The sequence below is a fragment of the Pteropus alecto genome, unplaced genomic scaffold (genome assembly GCF_000325575.1).
Source record: "Pteropus alecto unplaced genomic scaffold, ASM32557v1 scaffold60, whole genome shotgun sequence".
Classification (NCBI taxonomy): Eukaryota; Metazoa; Chordata; class Mammalia; order Chiroptera; family Pteropodidae; genus Pteropus; species Pteropus alecto.
This window is the reverse complement of record NW_006430726.1, coordinates 4,042,835-4,061,823: the sequence shown is the minus strand read 5'-3', so window position 1 is coordinate 4,061,823 and position 18,989 is coordinate 4,042,835. Positions and strand designations below refer to the sequence as shown.

Sequence of the window (18,989 nt, the reverse complement as noted above, 5' to 3'; positions counted from 1 at the left end):
TCTATACCTTGGATGCTACCTCACATATACTACTCCAAAATTTGACGCAAAAGATGATATAAGATGCTATAATACCAGCTTGTAATATATAAATATACATGTATGTATCATGCATAGATTTAAAAAATGGGATTTTTTTCTTGTTTTTACAGTACATTCATGTTTCTCTTAAAGCCAGGAAAAATGGCATTCTTAAGTATATCATTAAAATATTTTTAAGAAAGGTATTTTTTGAAAGATATTTGTGGAATTCAAAAGCAAGACATTAGGAATCAGGCAAGGGAATTGGAAATGGATCTTTGAAGGATGGATGAGACCGTGGTGAGCAGAGATGGGCCAGTTGAGGAGGCTGCCCTACACAGCAATCCAGGACAAAGAAGGAGAAATGAATGGAGCGTTCTGGGAACACCAAGAGGTCAGTTTGGTTGGAGCACAGGATTTCTTGGGGAGACGAGTAGGTAGGCAAGTCAGTCTAGAAAGGTGAGCGAGGGCTGTGGTCCTCAATGCCAACCCGAACCCTTTGCGATTTGCAGGCTGAGAGGAACCACTGGAACCTAAACTGTGTAGATAAGTTTCCTGTCACCTCATAATGGGGTTCTTCTAGATCTCAGCCCTTCCATCGCAATATTTGATCACTTGATTGACTCAGAAATGAGGTAGGAGTGACAGTTTTTTCATTCCAGCTGTGTATAGAGAATTGGCCCTTGCTTTTCTCTGGTTGCTAATTACTACAAGTTGTATTTACAAGGCAGCAGTTTCAGAGCGAATTAGCAAAGAACAAAAATAGAAGGAAGAAAAAAATGTGCACCTTAAACCAGTGCTTTGCAAACTTTTTTTACAGCTTCCTATGAGCTTGGCTTTTTAAAGATTCTGCATATGAGTAAGGTCATACAGTATTTGTCTTTCTCTGATTTATTTCATTTAGCATAATGCCCTCAAGATTCGTACATATTGTTGAAAATTGCAGAATTTCCTTTTTATGGCTTAATAATATTCTCTGCATGCATTTTGACTGTGGTCCTCCATAATGTCCTCCATACATTTCACATCTCAACCCAGAATATACACACACGTACACAGATACACCTCTAAGACAACTTTCCTCAAATATTATCCTTATTTTATGCAAAGGATGCCAATATTTTCTCTTTTTTTTTTCTACTTTATCTTTATTTTAAAGAGGATTTCTTTGGTGCTTTTAACAGCTATATTGAGGTATAGTTGACATACAATAAACCACGTATACTTAAAATGTACATTTGTTTTGACATGTATACACCCATTGCATGTTGATATTTTTAACTTTATTATTTTTATTTCTTCTAAAATAGTGGTTAGGACCTACTACATGGATTTTATGACCCCCTACAGGTTACAACATCCCTTAGAGAGCATTGGAAAGAGACTAGACTATGTTTGCAGTTTTTGTTTAAATAGCAGTACAGGTTGTGACCTTAAGTTTGCCGTGTTTACCTGACCCATAAATCAACAGGACAGGTAAGATTCTCAGGATGCAATGGGGGAAGGAATAGAAGGATTGGCAGGAGCCATGTTTGGGTTCCTCTTCCTTTCTCAGTAAATACTTCCTGATATCAGAAGATTCTCAAGAGCCATAATGTTTTGTTTTTTGTCTAGCCTGAGATACAGATTGGACTTCATAACAAGGCTAGACTACCACCTGCAAATCAGAGACAACTTTTCGTTTGAGCAGAATCACAGACTGAAATAAAAGGGAAAATAATGTGTCTTGGCTGTGACGGTACATAGAGGCCATCTTATTCACCACCGTTGGAGTATTACAGGGACAGTGAGTACCATCACTTTCTTATAAGTTTGGAACCAATGGAAAATATGAAAACGTCAACTTTATTACCAATAAAACTGAACTGAAGAATGTGGCTTGAATGATGACCAATAGGCTTTTTAATATTCCCTGAATTAAAATTAGCTCCCCCAGAACTCCAACCTTCCTCTTGCAGAGGCCTAGCAACTTTAACTGTGTCAGATGGGAGAAGATAGTACCCTCTCTGAGGGCAGGCAGATTCAAATTCACCAATTAGGTAAGTCACTCCTGGAAGAACCAGGACAAATTCTCCCCTGCCTGCCCATCTATGGAAACAAAAGAGTTAGGGAACCAGGATTTATGCCTACCCAAACTAATTAGATCTGGCCCAATAGTACATCAGTTCATTGGGGGAAGTATATTAAAGTAGCAAATTATAAAAAATGACATATATACACCTTAAAAACTATTAGGAACACCCACTTGCCTACTTTTCCATGTGAGGCTAAACCTTTTCTTTAAGCAAGAGTGCTGATTAGAGTTCTTGAATTGTCTTTCTTACCTAAATCATATCCATGATGTATTTTGTAATCTTTCCAATTTCTTTCTTTAAAGTTGACTGAGGACTTAAAAATTTTTGCAAAGCAAAATAAATAGAGGCACCTTCTTTAAAAAAAAAAAAAAAATCTTTGTAATTGTCTCACCCACATCTATTTTGACAGAAATTTTCAACTGGTCTTTAGTTAATAGTTCCAAAGCTTTCACTTGGCGTTTCATAGAAACAGCTCTTTTCACACTTATGTTTTACCTTATGTTTATGTCAATTTAATTAAATTAATTATACTTTAGCATACAGCTATCATAAACAGATTTAGGACCAAACACAACAGACTCTTGTTAGGCATCTAAATCAGTGAGTAGGGAGAAGTGTGTAGGTATTCCAGAGATGGACCACTACTCCAAAGCAATCGGGAGGCCATGGATGGTCATCAATATGTTTATTTGGAGGGAGCGGAAAGTGTTGATTTCAGAGAGTCCATTAAAAGGAGAACTGTTAATGCTCATAGACTAATTTGACCAATTCTGTGCACATATATTTTAACATCTTTCTTCCATCATTAATCCATTTTATAAATGTTTATTAAAATTCGGGACAGTGGCAGATACTATGCTAGGCCCTGAAGATACATAGCACATTAAAGAGGAAGAAACTGATATATAAACAGGATGAAGAGGCTGGATGGTGAAAGAGAAATATTAAGCAAATCTCTTTACTCTCTCTCGACCCAATCCCCTCAAAACCGCTGTCTTTCCATTCCCATTCAGCTAAAAATGGCTTGAAATGGCTTAGGATTGGCGTAGCTATCAAATAAGTTTAAATGGTAGTATCACCTGCTACATTAGCAAAATACATATATATATTTGTACTTTCCAATGCTAATGAGATGATGCAATTGGTACATTCAGAGAAAGCTGTGGCAATGTGAATTAGTATAATCTTTTAAAAAGCAATTTGAGGGCATTTCTGAAGCACCTTAATGGAGAGGTGACTCTCTTTTGACTCATCAATACCACTACTAGAAACTTTCCCTTGAGAAACAATCCTCCCCAAAAGAGAAGGGCCACATGCACAACATTTACTGTAGCTTTATTTGTGATAGTGAAAGTCTGAAACATACGAACATGAACACTAAGTGACTTTTGGTGTGTAACATTGTGCAACTTACTATTGAGTATTCAGACAAGAGTAACTTGGAAAACATTTAATTACATATTTAAGGAAAAAGATACAGTTTGCGCAACTTTACTAAGAACTGCTGAATTGTACACTTTGAAAGAGTGAATTTTGTAACAACAACAAAAAAAGATACAGTCTGCATTTTTGCTTTTGAATCAGCCAAGATCAGCATCAAAACATGTAATTGAAGCAAATTAATGGATGGACAGCCTACAAAGTTGTGGGCAGGGATGAGGAACGCCAACAAGATTGGCATCTGCTGAAAAGCCATGATCAACCATAGGCCTGAAGGGGCAAAGAAATGGAACCTGTGCTCAGTGAGAGCAATAGCTGAAGGAGAGGGAGGGCCAATAGGAACTTAGAGGAGTACATCCCTACCAATCTCTCTCTCACTCTCAGATCTAGCTGAACCCAAGAGGAAGGCTAAGGGCCAGTGAGCCCAGATGTTGCTGTCCTTCAAGATCAGCCCTGGAGAAGGGTGGAGAGTGGATCTGGAGGAAGAAAGGCAGAATTATCTAGCAGGTATGTGATCCTATGACAATGTGAGAACTGTCTAAGCATATGACCAAGGTCTTTAGGGGAACCTGAAAACCAGGGTTTCTAGAGATACGAAGTAGAAGTAAGCAGAGAGCAGGTAACATAAGTAGAGGGGCAGGCAAGACTGATAACTCAGGCTGAGACAAGGATGAGGGCCAGAAGAGAGAACATTTTATTATTTGATCAAATACTGAACTAGAGTCTGAGCTCGGGAAAAGATTATAGGGGATATGTATGAGCTAAATTAGACCAGAGCATTAGAAAATCTTCCCCTATTGGCTATTACCCTATATTTCTCTTTCCTAGGTAAACTTCATGCCCTGGACAAATAATTATTTAGTACCTCTCATGTGTCCTGGGGATCAAGGGGACAAGATTAACATCCTTTCTCTAGTGGAGTTTACATGCTAATGGGGAGAAAGACAATAGATAAGTAAGTATGTCAAGGGTGATAAATGCTATAAAGAAAAGCACAGGAGAACAGGGAAATAAAATTATGCCAGTCTACTTAAAAACTTCTTGTTTTAGACCGCACATGCCCACACACACCAGAGCTCCTGTGCAAATAAGGCCTTCGGTATTTCTCACGTGGACTAAGATCATAATATCCTAATTGATCTTCCTGCCTCCGGCACCTTCCAACCAGTCCTCTACCCTGCCATGAGAATCTTTCTGAAATGAATCATGTCAGCACCCTGCTTACCATCCTCCGATGTTCTTGTTTGCTTATAACGGGGAATGACATCTAACCTTCCTACTGTGGACCTTATCTTAACGCATCCATCCTTCGCTTCTCCCTCCCTCATTCTCCTTTTCTGCCAGCACTAATTGTCTGAAGTCTGTTGTCAATGCCAGTCTCTCACTTCTGTACCTATGGCCGTAGTGCTCTTTCCATCTGGAGTGTGATGCCACACCCTGCGCCTCCTCCCCAGTTTGGCAATCCTCTCCTTATCCTTCTCGGCCCATTAATGGTCATCTCTTTGGTCACACTTCCCTGACCTTCCCAGGAATGAGGGAGCATCTTCCAGCTCCCTCCTTTGTGTCATCAGTATATCTTCTAAGTACCCCTGAATGTATTTATTGTACCATACTATTTTCTCTCTTAGACCTTGGGTGTGCAGGATTGGATTAACCAAAATCCGTGGGTCAGAACCCTATATTAATTGGCTCATGTGTGATCGTCTTTTGTTATAATTCACCCTAAAAACTAGGATTGACTACTTACACATATACCCCCACTCAATGCTTAGTCTTGTATTTATGGTTTTCTTGCTCTTAAAAATGTTTTATTTTAAAAAACTAATATTCTATTAAAAATAAGAAAGTTAATTTTAAAAATTGCCTAACTCTACAAAGATTCTAAGCTTAAAATACCTTACTGTTTGAAAAAGTTGAGATCGAATGTGTTTATATGTACTTATTAGCTATATATGTATTTCATCTTTTGTGAAATATTTGTTCATATCTTTTTCCCACTTTCCTATTGATTGTTTATCCTTTTCTCATTGATCCTAAGGATTTCTTTATATGTTCCTTTAATAATCCTTAGTAGTTTTTTCTTGGAATTCAAATACACAGGAAAAGGGGTTTTTTTTTAATTTTCAAAAATTTATGTATTTACATACATAAGTATACGTGTATATATAGACATGTATACACATTTCCAAACATATATTGTTAATTTCAGTTGTTTTCTTTATTAAAAGAGTATAATTCCCCACATACTACCCTGGGGCTTCTTTTTCACTTTTCACGTTGTAGTGTTGATTTTTCTCAGGCTTGTCGCATGTATTTGAGTTGATTTATTGTAGCTGCTGTAGACTTTTCCAATGTGTGAATGTGCTTATGTTACTTTATCCGTTGCAGCAAAAGCTCTTGGTACACTGTGTTCTTCCCTCTGGCTCACCTCTGATTTTAGCTAAATATGTGGTGGCCGGTTTCATGGGTGCTCCCAGTTACTGACCATTCGCACTGCAAATGCTAAGCTGTGGGCCTCTCCAAATTTCTGCTTCAGGGCCTTCTCAAAAGCCACAAGTGCCTTTTCAGCCCTCTCTTAGGCCAGCCTGAAAATAAAGATAATTAACCCTCGACCAATAGGGGATGTGCCCCAAGGGATGAATGACCCAGACTTCCATCCTTCAGATGGACAGTTCTGGGAGACATTTTGTACTCCTCTGAGGTCTCCGTGAAATCACATCCTTACATTACATAGACTTTTTCTCCTCCCCTGCCTCACTCCCCGCCAACCCCCCGGCCCCCACCACCTTCACTACTGCTGTTTGAGATCACTTTCCAAATAAACAACCAGCACCCAGGTCCTTGTCCCAGTCTCTGCTTTGGAGGAACCCCACATAATACAACCAGTTTCCTGAAATGAACATTTTGGGTGGTTGCAGGATTTCGCTATTGCAAAGTGCTACTAAAAATGTTCTTATAAAATCCTCTTACATGTTTACATAGGAGTAGAATTGCTGGGTCAGAGCCTAAGGGAACTTTCAACTTTAGAAGATAATTCCAAACTGTTTACAAATTTTTTTTTTTTTTTTTTTTTTTACCAATTTACAGTCCTAACAACATTGTATATGAGATCTCACTGATCCACATCCTCATCAACACTTGGTATTGTCAGATTTCTTACTTTTCACCATTCAGATATCTATCTAGTGGAATCTCATTGTAGCCTGTTTTTGCTTCTTGATGATTGATGAGGTTGAACATATCTTCATATATTTATTGGCCATAAATGTTTTATCTTCTGGTAAGTGTCTACTCATAGCTTTTGCCCTCTTTTCTATTGGCTGATTGTTTTTTCCTCATTCATTTTAGTAATTCTTTGAGAGTTACGGTTTGCCCCCCCCCCCTTGGAATTCAGGTGGTTAGAATTGAATTAATTATAATTGTAACCTAATGTGACTTTTTTCCTGGTTGAAAAACTAATGCATGCTTGTAAAATAAACACGTAGAGCAAACAGACCTATTTAACTTAGAAAGAGAATGCTTCCTTTACTCTCAGCTTCACTCCACTTCCAAGCAGGAATAACTTCCATGAATAGTTTGTCATCTCATATTTTGGGGATTTTATTTTCACATCTGTCTCCCAAATCAGATTGATAGTTTCTCAAGGGTAAGGACTGTGTTGTATTCATCTTTGTGTTCTCAGCCCCAGGCATAGTGCCTGGCCTAGATCAGGAATATAGTATATACATTATCGAATGAACTGCTGAAAGGTGGATTAGAACAGAAGTTTTGAAATTATAAGAAGACCCATTTGGAAAAGAGGAGAAAAATGGGAGATAGTACTGGTAAAATGTGCTGGAGCATTATCTTGGAGACAGCCAGCTGAGTAGGCAGGCATTCAGGACTTTTTGGGTGGAAGGAGGTTATTTGTCCCTATGTTTTTACAAGTGACAGAATTAAAACATTGACAATGTAGTTATCTAAGGGCAATGTACAGGATGTAAGGAGGAGGACGTTGGTGAAAATGAAACTGAAAACAGAAAAATGAATGAATTAAGAAGTTGTTAACTTTTTTTGGACACAGACTCCTGTGAAAAACTCATGAAAACAATGCCCCTTTTTTAGAAAAATAGATATAAACCCAAGCCCATGCACTTTTTAAGAATTTGTTGATTGGTGAGGAAATAAGAACCTGAACCATGGCGGCAACATGTGTTCATATTTATTGATGTCCAGCTATATGCGAGGCACTGCGCTAAGTGCTGAGACATTGACCATGCAGTCTGAGGCATGGACTACAGGATGGCATGGTGATCTAGAGCAGGCTCTGAGCCCAGCGGTCTGGTTTCGCACCCCTGCCAGGCCGACTTTCTAAATCCATCTGTGCTCCTCAGGTGTTTCACAGCGACAGTACTATCACCACCCTCGCATTTAAGGGAGCCCTACATACCCATAAAGCATATAGAATTCATGGCGTGCAGGGAGCTTTCTGCAGGGCCTTACGGCAGAAACCTGAGTGGAACGCAAGAGGAGGAAGCAGGAGCATGGACTTGATTTTGAGAACTTTAGCTAAAATGGAAGAGGAGAGAGAAGGCAGTGACTAGAGGGGAAGAGAGGGCAAGGAAGGTTCTTTTTTAAGCTGGAAGAGATCCTAAATGCTGACAGGGAGGATGTAATAGAGCAGGAAAGGCCGAAGACACATCACTGATGATCTGTTCTTTCCCCTAAAGGTGCCCCTATGGCAGGAGGGGAGGGCTTTAGAGCAAAGATGGAGGGCCTGGCTTTAGCTAGGAAGCCACTTCCGCTTGTGAGCTAGAGGGGAGGAGTTGAATGTATTGAGGCTGCAGGTGCTGACTCTGAAGTAACCACAGGCAAGCGAGAAGGAATGTCACCAGTGGGGGAGGGGTGAGGAGTGGTAGTTGGTGGGAGGTTTGAGGAGAGAGGAAAACTTGTGACATACCACTTTAAAAAGGGAGATATTGACTAGAGGAAGGAGACGAGATTGCCAGGGAATATTCAGGGCCAGTCGATTTATAGGAATACTGATGTGCCTGGCTGGATAACTGCTGGTGGTAGTGAGAACTACAGAAGGAGAAAAGCATCAAAAGAAAGGGTGGCAAATGTTGAATGTCACAGTGTTGAAGTCGGGAAGAATGGGGGCAGAAAGGAGACCACTGAATTTGACAACTGGTTATTACTGAACTCGTGTCTTGAGGGTCACTACAGTATCAGGGCACATGACACATGGCAGAGAAGAAAAGAGAAAGAATGATGATGCAGTAAACCACATGCAATCCACAAACACTGTGAAACGAAAGAGAAAAGTAAGACACTAACCAGAGAGTAACTGAGTCAAATGAGGCATGTTTTTATTTCTAAAAGTCAGGAGGTAGAGATAGAAAGAGATCGATAGATAGAGATAGAGATAGAGATAGAGATAGAGATAGAGATAGAGATAGAGATAGAGATAGAGATAGATCAATTCCATACCACAGACAAGCAGAAAAGCTGGCACAACAGGAGGAGGAGGAGGAATACTTCTGTTGGCACCAAGGGACGGAAGGAAGAGTAAGAAGAGATGTGTGTGCTTAAGATCTATGTTTATTTACAATTATTCTCCTTCCCACTTACATATATAAGCATATGAACTTTTAAAGTTGGCATGATTGAGAAAGTGTCACTTTATATAGATGAAAATTCCAGCCAGAGATCTGAGTTGACCTCTCTGTAAGAGAGAGAATTAATTGGACGTGGCAGAGAAAGTTACAGCTAAAGACGACTTCGGATGTTTTTGTGGCCAACTGATTCTTTTCTTAATTCAAGGGAATGGAGGAGAAAACAAGTTGTACATAATTAACAAGTTGTTTGTTGCAATTATCAACTGGAGGAATTTTGTAATTATTTCTCATCTATCATTATTTTCCCATAGGTGATTTCAAAATATCTGCCTAAAGAACAGACTCATTTCTTTTTGCCACATTCCCACATGCAGTGAATACAGAGAAAACCAAACCCAAACCATAGGCCAAAGGGAATTGAGTCATGTTATGGTCAGGTTGCTGGCTAGGGCCAGAGACAGAAACTGAGAGCTGTGGTGAGTAACTGAGCAAACAGGACCCAAGGTCAGGACACAGTGGGCAGACCCTGTTGTCACACCAAAGTCCTAGACGCAAAGATCACACCAAAGGCAGTGGAGAAAATGCTAGGGTCGAAGGGCATCTAGTTGACCAGGAAAGACTGAAAAAGCCGATCTGAGCAGAAAGGAGGCAGCCACCCTGCAAATTAACCTCTCCATGCCCACAAGTGCAATATTAAATTATCTAGTAGCCATATTGAAAGGGGAGAAAAGGAACAGGTGAAATTAAATTTAATATATTTTTTTAATCAATAGATCAAAAGTACTATCATTTCAACTTATAATCCACATGACCAATAGTTTACATTCTTTTTTTCATACTAAGTCTTCCAGATCTAGGGTATATTTTATGCTTTTAGCACATCTCAGTTTGGACTAGCCCCTTTTCAAGAGCTCAGTGGCCCATGTGGCTAGTGGCCTTTGTGTTGGACAGAACGAGCTTAGAGAAAACCATACTTAACATTTTGGCATTAAAGTGTTTTGTCTGTATTTTTTCTTTCTTTCCTTTAAAACGTGTTGAATTCCATAAGGCTGGATTTTGAAGGAAGTGGGGAAAAAGTTTACATTGTAGACTTTTTTTACATTGTAGACTAGAGAGTCTCTAGTTTGGGATTTTAATTGTTTCAGGTCCAGCTCTTCCAGTCAATTTTCTTTCTATGTGTGTGAGAGATGGCTCTAATACCCCCCACTCCCACCCCATGGTGCATAGAATCCCTTAAGGTAAAAACGCAGGGGAATGTAATGCAGGCGCTTGTTACCAAACAGTCATTTCTTCTATTTACTCATTTCATCAGTCCTCTGAACAGCAGTTACTAAACATCAGCTATGGGTCATGGACTGCGCCTAGGGCCAGTTTTACAGGCATATGCCCTGGTTTGTGAAACCTACAATTGAACAGAAAAGGAGACCTATAACTACAATAAAATGTAGTATGCCTTGTGATAGGGGCAGGATGAGGGCCTAAGTGGCTATCTAGGAGAATAATTTCACCATCTTGGGAGATAAGAGAAGGCTTGGGGGATGAAGATTGAATAAAGAATGGCTAAGAAAAGGGAGAAGGGAGGACTGGAAAATGCTTGAGGCAGAAAGAGCTGCTGTAGGGAAGGCCCAGGAGCCTCTCGTGGAACTGAAAGTTCACTGTGGTTGGGGCCTCCGGAGTGAGAGGTAAGACTGACATGTATTACTCTGTGGCAGCCTCATTAACAGTGGGAGTTGGAAGGCAGGATGTAGACAAATCTGGAATAGGCAGGCCCAGCACAGGAAGTGCTCCACCCCAAAAATATTCCCTTACCAGTTCAGTTCAGATTCACAAGTTACAGACTCAACTGGGTTAATAAGCTATTCTTTATAAAAGCAAGAATCTTTCATGGTGATAATATTCTTTTCAGATTACATCAAGCCTCGAAGCCTTATTTTTGCATTCAGAAAATTGAACATGATTGAAGTTCCATGTCATAAAGGACACATAAAAGTACATAAAAAATGTGGAACTGGAACTGACTAACAAAGGGGTGTTAACTGCCCAGGAGAGGTCTGGGTGGGCTTTGCACAGCAGATGACACTTACTTAAACAGGGTCTGAAAGAAGTTGGAATTTGTCAGGCCTGCAAGTAGGACATTCTGATACTTATTATTATTTACTAAGTGCCAGGCTTTATTTTAGTGGTTTACATTCTTAGCTTACTTGATCTCCATAAAAATCCTTATATATCATAATCCCTGTTTACAGATAAAGAAGCTGAGGTACAGTGAGGAAATGTACCTTGTCTAGCATCACACAGTTTGTAAGCGGTAGAGCAGTCTGGCTCCAGAGCTCACTTCATTAAATCCTCTGTCATATCCTGTGGCTGTGTATACCTAGGACTGTAGGGTAAGGGGTTGGCTAGGAATGTCAAGAGAACAAACAGATGAGGCAGGCAGTGTCCAAAATCATGGAGTTTCAACAAGAGCATCTTGAAGATAGACTCGTAGTAGCTGTTAGGTAAATATTTTTTATTACTTGAGTGCATATATAAATGACTGCTAATGATCATATTTTTTAATGTGGTTGCATTAAGAGAACATTATATTCAAATACAGATTTACACAAGCCACATTTCCAGTGGTGATTCACTGACTCAACAGACTCCCATAGGATCCCTTAAACTATCAAGAGGAACCAGCCACCTGATGCAAAAACTCAAAAGGCAAGTCACCAGTGACAAGGAGGTATAAGCCCCAGTTACAGAAGACAGGCTAAGGTTGCCTCCACTTTTGGCCCTTCGCCCACAAGACCTCCACATTCACTACACAGCTCTTTCCTCTCCAAGAACTTGCAAAACAAACAGCAAAGACCCTTTCTTCTTTTAGCTAAAGCAGAATGGCCAAACAGGAAATTGGTGCCCCCCACCCCCTACCACATATAAACACATACCAACCTAAAAGGCTGGCGCTTCCTTCCCCCAGCTGCCCCTGCAGCTGTCCAAAGCTTTTAAAAGAGAGCTCTGCAAAAATCTTCCAGGGAGATTTGAGTGGCTCTAGTAATTTCTCTGCACAGAAGGCATCTTTGATTTGGGGGAATGATATTTCTTCCTGACACCCCATGTTATACAGAACTGCATTTTTTAAAACCATGGTCTCTGATGTCCATAGCTATTGGCTTGGTAGGCAAAAAGTCCCATCTCTTTAGCCTCTGACCTGACTTTGGGGAGGGTGGGTGGATGGGTCCTCCCAGCAAACTGAAATAGATCCTTTTGGGAGGTGGCACTAGGGAAGAGCTAAGTTTGTAGTGTGGTCTGTGCACTAGCCTGTGCTGATACACCTGGGCTACTTCTTTTTCCAGCAGGGTCATAGGAAGACCTCCTTCCACCACTTCCTTCATTTGGAAAGTCAGGGAGAGACTGGTGAGATTATGGTTATTTTGAATAGCGTTTTAAAAGATAGAGTTGACTTTGCTTCTGCTGGTAGATACCCTTAATTTGTACAGAAGTGATTAATTAGGGCTCAACTATAATGACAGACTTTCTTAGCTCTGAGCATTTGAACATCGGTTTGAACTCAATCTTGTTTTAAAGAACTACTGACATTGTGCACTTACCATTTATCATCCATTGTGCCAATAGCTTTATTAACATATATGACCTTATTTAATTTTCAAATAATTTATTTTTTATTCTCACTTCACATAGTAGAAAACTAAGTATAAAAAAAGGTTAACCGATTGGCCCAAGATCACACAGCTAGTGAGCAGTCGATCTGTGATTCAAAGCCAAGTGGGTCTGACTTAACCTCTATAATAAGGTGCCCCCTTCAGGCAGGCCAGCAGGCTATATATGAAGGAAAATACCACACATGCCATTGTGGTTGATGGGGTCCAAAAGACTTATGTGTTGAGAAGACTGGCAAGCCAGTGAGCAGACAAAAATAGTATGTTAGAGTCCCACATTTGGAAAATTTAATTCCATAGGCTTTATGTCTTATCTAGTCTGGGATCGCCTGTCCTAAATATCTGAATTATTTTCATAAGACACACTGTTTCCTCCCCAGCACTGCAGGGAACCCTCATTAAGCCTTTCCAGATTTACCCAGTTTATGTAAATCTCTCCCAGTGTCCTTTCCCTTTCTCATGGATTCTTTTCACTCTAATTATTTCTCACTCAGTCTGTCTTTTCCTCAAGAGTGTAAGCTCCCAGAAAAGAAGCCTGAGTGTTAGCCATCTCCCCACACCTAATTCCATTTCTAATCTGTGCTTGACATTATGCTTCCTCTTTTGTAATGCAAAGCTGGCCCAAGTGTGGTCCAGCTTCCCTCAGAAGTCTCCTTTGACTAAAGCCATGCCTGGAAGATTCTTTCTCTTCTCTGGGTTTCTATAACATGTACAGACTAAGAGGTATACCTTGTCTCCTTTCATAAAGATACCTTTTTTCCTTGCTGCAAATGATACTGAAAGCTCTTTGAGGACTAAGGATTTATCTTCTGCTTTTTAAGTTGATAAATCCTCTTTCAGCCTTGAGCACACACTGTGGGCCACCATCCCCATCGATCTAAGTGAAGATAATGCTATCCTTAGACGCCTGCTTGATGCATCTGTCTGGGGGCGCTGGGCCTTCTGGGCTTTAAGACCTCCATTCATTCTTCAACATTTTTGAGTGTTTTTTTCATGTAAGATGCTGGGAGTAAAAATATAGGTAAGAAGGCCCTTATCCCTCAGTGTGAGATAAACAGTATTTTGAAAAAGATAGAAATAATAGCAAGAGACCAGATCTGGATCTTCTTGTCCTCCTAGGTGCATATTAGGAGCTTCAGCCAGTCAAAGCAGAGGCTGTTTATAACAGAGAGACAGAAGGCAGCGAGAAAAGGGTCACATCAAGGTGCAGGAGGCAACGAAACCAGAAGGTAGAGTTCAAAGAGACAGTCAGGTTCAGGGAGAAAGGGACTTCCTGGTTACCCGCACCACTGGCGGTCTCATCACACTGTTCCATGGTTTAGCCGTTTTCTAATCGTACCGGTTGTTTTCTCTCCAAGAGTTTCTTAAACTCCTGAGAGATTCAGGCAGTGCTTTTAAAGTCTCTCTGGCATCCTCCACCCTTACAGGAAAAGCACTTATTGAAACACCTCAGCCGTCAGTTTCCCGTAGCGCGGAAACCCGCCCCGCCTAAGACCACAAGGCCTTGCGACACGTCTAGTGCCCCACCCAGACCCGACGGGGCTTAACCGCGCAGGCCACTCGAGGGCCGCTTCTGCCCGCACACGCCGGAGACCCGGCTCCCTATTGGCCAGGCGTGCAAGAGGGCCCGCCTTCCGGAGGTTGCAGGGCGCCTCCTCTCTAACCCCCGGGTCGACGCCTCCGTGAGGGGCCGCGGGGCTGAACGCGGAAGTGGGCTCCGGTCGTCCTCAGCGGGCTAGATCTGGAGTGGCCGAGAGGCTGAAGTAGGAAGGTCGTGAGTCCCTTTGTCCGCTCTCCGCAGCGAAGGGGCGGGGCGCGTCGGTTCCCGCCCCGGAAGCGGAAGTGGGGGCGCAGCGAGGTCCTGTCCAGTGTGAGCTTGGCCCCGGCGCCTTCCGTTCCGCCCGCCGGTCACATCGCGTTCTGTCTCTTGCCCGTGTCCCTCTCGCCAGCACCACCATGCTGTCTCTAGATTTTTTGGACGATGTGCGGCGGATGAACAAGCGGCAGGTGAGGTTGGCCGCCTTCTGTTTCCCCGGGCTCCTCTCGTCCCTTTGGCGCTGCCTCTGCGGGATCCTGCGGACCTGTGGGTCCCTGTGTGAGGGCCTGAGTGGGTCTGACACCTTGGTCATTCCATCTCTTTGTGCCGAGTCTGAGGCCAGAGGTCGCTTTGTCCCTATTTTTAGCTCCTGGCTAATTCAGAGCCTGCTAGGAGTGGAGCGGGAAGCCGGGGCTCGCTCCATTCCTCCCAGTGAGGCAGAGGACCAAAGGGAAACCGCAGGGCGCTTCTTAAGTGGGAGTTGGGGTTGCATATTGTTTTAGACTTGGTAAGGCAGCAAACTCAAGGTTTCTCTAATGGCAGCGACTCCCGATGGACTCCGGAGACTGGTTTTCGCAGTTCAGTGCTACTGGGATGCTCGGGAAGGCGGTTGTAGGCCCCACAAAAGCCGTTTTGCTGCTTTTAGCCAGTCGCAACCCTTCTCGTACATCTCTGGGCCTCAGCTGGCTCACTGACTTTTCCTTGGACCACCTCTGACTTAGAGGTGAAGCAGTTACTATACTTGCCCTTGAGTCCATTTAGCTTTAAGGTGGCAGCCCTTACAATCCTCAGGTATAAAGACCAATGTTAGTAACACAGGGATCTTGAAATTTAGGTCTCCTGATTTTGTCCTTAAATCTTACTCTGTCTAGAACTTTTAGATCGTATGCCATATGGTACTAGGAATGCTATTGTGATTATTAGGCATTAGAATCGGTGGTTACTTTTCATCTTCTGTACCAAATGTGTCTGTAGAGCCTAGTTTGGCTTGCCTCGGACCTTTTTACAGTATCTTGCTGTTAAGAGTTATCCTGATGGCACTATTAAAGATTTTTCTCTTGGACTTGTAGCTTGCAGTATTTATAATTACCATTTAGGGAAATAGATGTACAACCTCCCCTTCAGACTTTAGCTAGCTCACTGTCACTGTCTCTTAGACGTGTTTCTTAATTCTTTTAGTCATAATTACTCATTCTTTTCAAATTGCCCAAAACATTCGTATCTTTAAGATAACACTTCAGATTTTCCCTTGTAGTGTTGTCTTTTTCATCCGTATCTGAATTTCTAGGTGCCACAGATGTTTCTCTGAAGAAATACTTATTTCTAGCCTGCTATTTATTGTACCATGTGCTAGATACAATGAGCAATGCAAAGATAAATAAGACAGACTCTGCCTTCAGGGAGCATAAATGAGTAGAAAAAGGTGAAGGCAAAACAACTATTTTGAGCTCTTGCTATGCGTGAAGTGTTTTATATACCTGTGCGGTAGGTAATGTTATTCCCATTATACAGACGAAGAAAATGAGTAGTCTCCCAGAGGTGGTGAGGAGGAAATAGATAGCATGGGGATAGGGTGAGAGGTAGTACTCATATGAGGTTTTACCTGTACGTAACAGCTGAGAAAAAGAAGTGGCTATCGTGACAGTGGCTGTAGCTACTGAGATCTCATCAAGTGAAAAGAGGGAAACTAGAAGTTTGGTTTTCTCTAAAATTGTTGTCATTACATAACTTTTCCATTTAAGCCTAAATACATATCAAATATCTGATTAATTTGAGTTGTAATTGTTTTTCTTATCAGATTCATAGAGGAATACTTAAGTAAAATAAACTCCGTCCATTTAGTGTATGAATTGATAAGTTTCTACAGTTACATATACCCGTAACAGTTAAGACACAGTGCATTTCCATAGCCCACAAGATCTGTTGTTTCCCTTTGTAGTTCATCTCTTCTCTAAGCACTTTGCAACCACAGATTTGCTTTTTGTCAGTATAGTTGGGCTTGCATTTTATATAAATGGAGTCACACTATGTATTCTTTTGAGCTTTGGGTTTTAATTGATTTTTAATGACTAACTCAAGACTTGTTTATTACATGTAATGTAATTTTTTTGGTTTGCTTCACAATTTTCAAAAATTAAGTGTTTTACTACCTTCACTGCATCCTATACACTATTGCCAGATTAATGCCCTCTCTCCTGCCCTCAAACGTTCCACAGCTCCCATTGCCTTGTAGGTTAAAGCCCAAACCCCTTGGAAAGGCATATGTGGTAAGTCTCAGTCATTTTACAGTTTGTTATTTTTTACCATTTCAGTCTTGTCCTAGTTTACCCTTCCTATTTCATATCAGTGTCTCTGTGAATATTGTTGTACTCAAACTTCGTGTATTGGACTGTCCTCAGTAAGCCCCTTCTATTCTTTCTGTCTCTTTGTGAACTGCTCTCAAATATTAGGTGATCTCTAAAATCTTTTTAGCTGTTATAGCTAAGTTATTTGTCTTCTCCTCTTTGGAGTGTGGCTCCTTTACTGAAGTCCAGATCACTGTTTTTTTCTGAGGCCATTTCTTTTTCTTTTTTTAAGTTTTCAGGAATTTTAATGAGCAAGTGTGGGAAAAAGATGAGGAGAACCCATTCTATTAGCTCTGGGAGTCACATGGTCATTCAGATGGCGGGATCTTGACAGTGAGGAGTCTGGTCACATCTCACTATAGCAGACATGTACTCAGGTCTAGGAGACATCCCTCCACACCTGCACCATCTGCTCAGATCCTGGCTTGAGTCAAAAATTGTAACAGTGATTGCCATTTACCATTACTTGGTACTCATTTTGAAGCACCAGGATGCGCAGGTGAAATGATTGGCCATCCACAAAGGGCATGTTGAGGGGGTCTCACATCACATTTCTAGCCCCTACACTCATGGCTGTTCATCACCACACATTGGCCAAAGTACACTTGGAAATGAGGGAAATGAGGGCAATGTGGAAATCCACCTGCAGTTGTACGCTTAGACATGGTAGGTTTCTCTTTGATTGCTACTGAAGAACTGGTAACGAAAGACACATACCATGTTCATGGGACCTGTAGGTCTGACGTTGTGTCTTCCTCAGGGCAGCTCTTCCAAATTGTGTTTAGTTTTTCCTGAAGCATTTCTTAATCTGTGAAGCCCTGGTTTGTAGAGTTGTTATTTCTGTGGCGTAAATACTCCCAACAAGGCCGATTTCAGGCTACTAACATGACATCACTGAATGAGGAATTAGGAAGAGATGTGATGACATGCAATAATAATTTCCACCCTATGGATAAATTAGCTTCAAGAACACAAATAATAGTAAAATGTAGTAAAATCATTAGGAACTGATAGAATATTTATTACCTTTGTTTTTAATATAATTTAATTGTAATATTTAATAACACCGTGTTTAACAACCAGCTTGCATAATTCCAGCACACCACTGGTTGTTGGTTAGTTTTTTATGGCAATAGAGATGGCCTTTGTATGCAGAAAGACCTGTTGAGTTATTTTTCATTAAAAAATAATTTGTAAAAGCTAAAATTTAAAAAACTAAATTCTGAAGCTTTTAAAATCAGTTTATAAATCTCTTATTTAGAGTCTGGCAAATTTTAACAATCACTTTTAGAGGCTTTTGAATATTTGGGCTAATTTACAAACAAACATCTTAAAAACATTAAATTTAATGTATAGATTTCCTTTTTAAGAACGTCAGTCATTCAATATAAGTGCATACTTATATAATTTTATAAATTAGGAGCTTAAGTTCTCAAATGTTTCAACACTGTATAAATAATAAACTGATTAAATAATAAACTTACAATTTATTATACATTTTAAATTGAAATTACAAATCTGATCTATTACTTTAATAGTCACATTTTCTTAAATTTTACAAATACTTAAAATACCGAATATGCACCATCCTTAACATTAAAACATTAATACTATTCATAATTTTCTTTAAACATTTCTGCTCTTAATTGTAAATGTTGGAGGGGGTCAAAAAATGTTTACTTACTAAGAAAATATGCAGAAAGCAGCTACTACCTCCTAGGATGAGGGAGCTTGAACGAGGAAAGAACTAAGCAAACCTTCCTTCAACCCCCTTCCAAGCCTGAGATTTAGACCTCTTTGGAAAGGGTGTGGCTGCCATAGGAACCTGTCATGGTAGCGAGTGAGCTGGAGCTGCTCCCTAGAAGTGGCCTGCTAGGAGGCTGAGAAATTTGTCAGTGTGTGTGGGTGGGAGCCAGTCTCTGATAGTCACTGAGGTGAGCACCACCAACCCCTGCACACAGATCCACTGTCCACTGTGTGAAATAAACATGGAACTGAGAAGAGAAGCCCTTTCCTCCCCATTACCTTGTAGT

At 40.8% G+C, this 18,989-nt stretch overlaps 1 protein-coding gene across 3 annotated transcripts in view; it reads left to right on the top strand.

The window, feature by feature from the left end:
- Window positions 1-191: 191 nt before the first annotated feature.
- Window positions 192-18,989, top strand: part of SEC11A (SEC11 homolog A, signal peptidase complex subunit) — a 39,216-nt gene continuing 20,418 nt past the window's right edge. The window contains exons 1-3 of one of the 3 annotated variants that reach the window (XM_006905292.3): window positions 192-415; window positions 1,636-1,807; window positions 3,921-4,043. Coding sequence is in view for 2 of the 3 variants with exons in the window: in XM_015593563.2 (XP_015449049.1) it covers window positions 14,752-14,802 (51 nt within the window). In the remaining variant the exon portion in view is untranslated. Of the gene's footprint in view, window positions 416-1,635; window positions 1,808-3,920; window positions 4,044-14,494; window positions 14,803-18,989 lie in introns of those variants that run through there. The other 2 variants (XM_015593563.2, XM_006905291.3) reach the window with 2 other exon arrangements.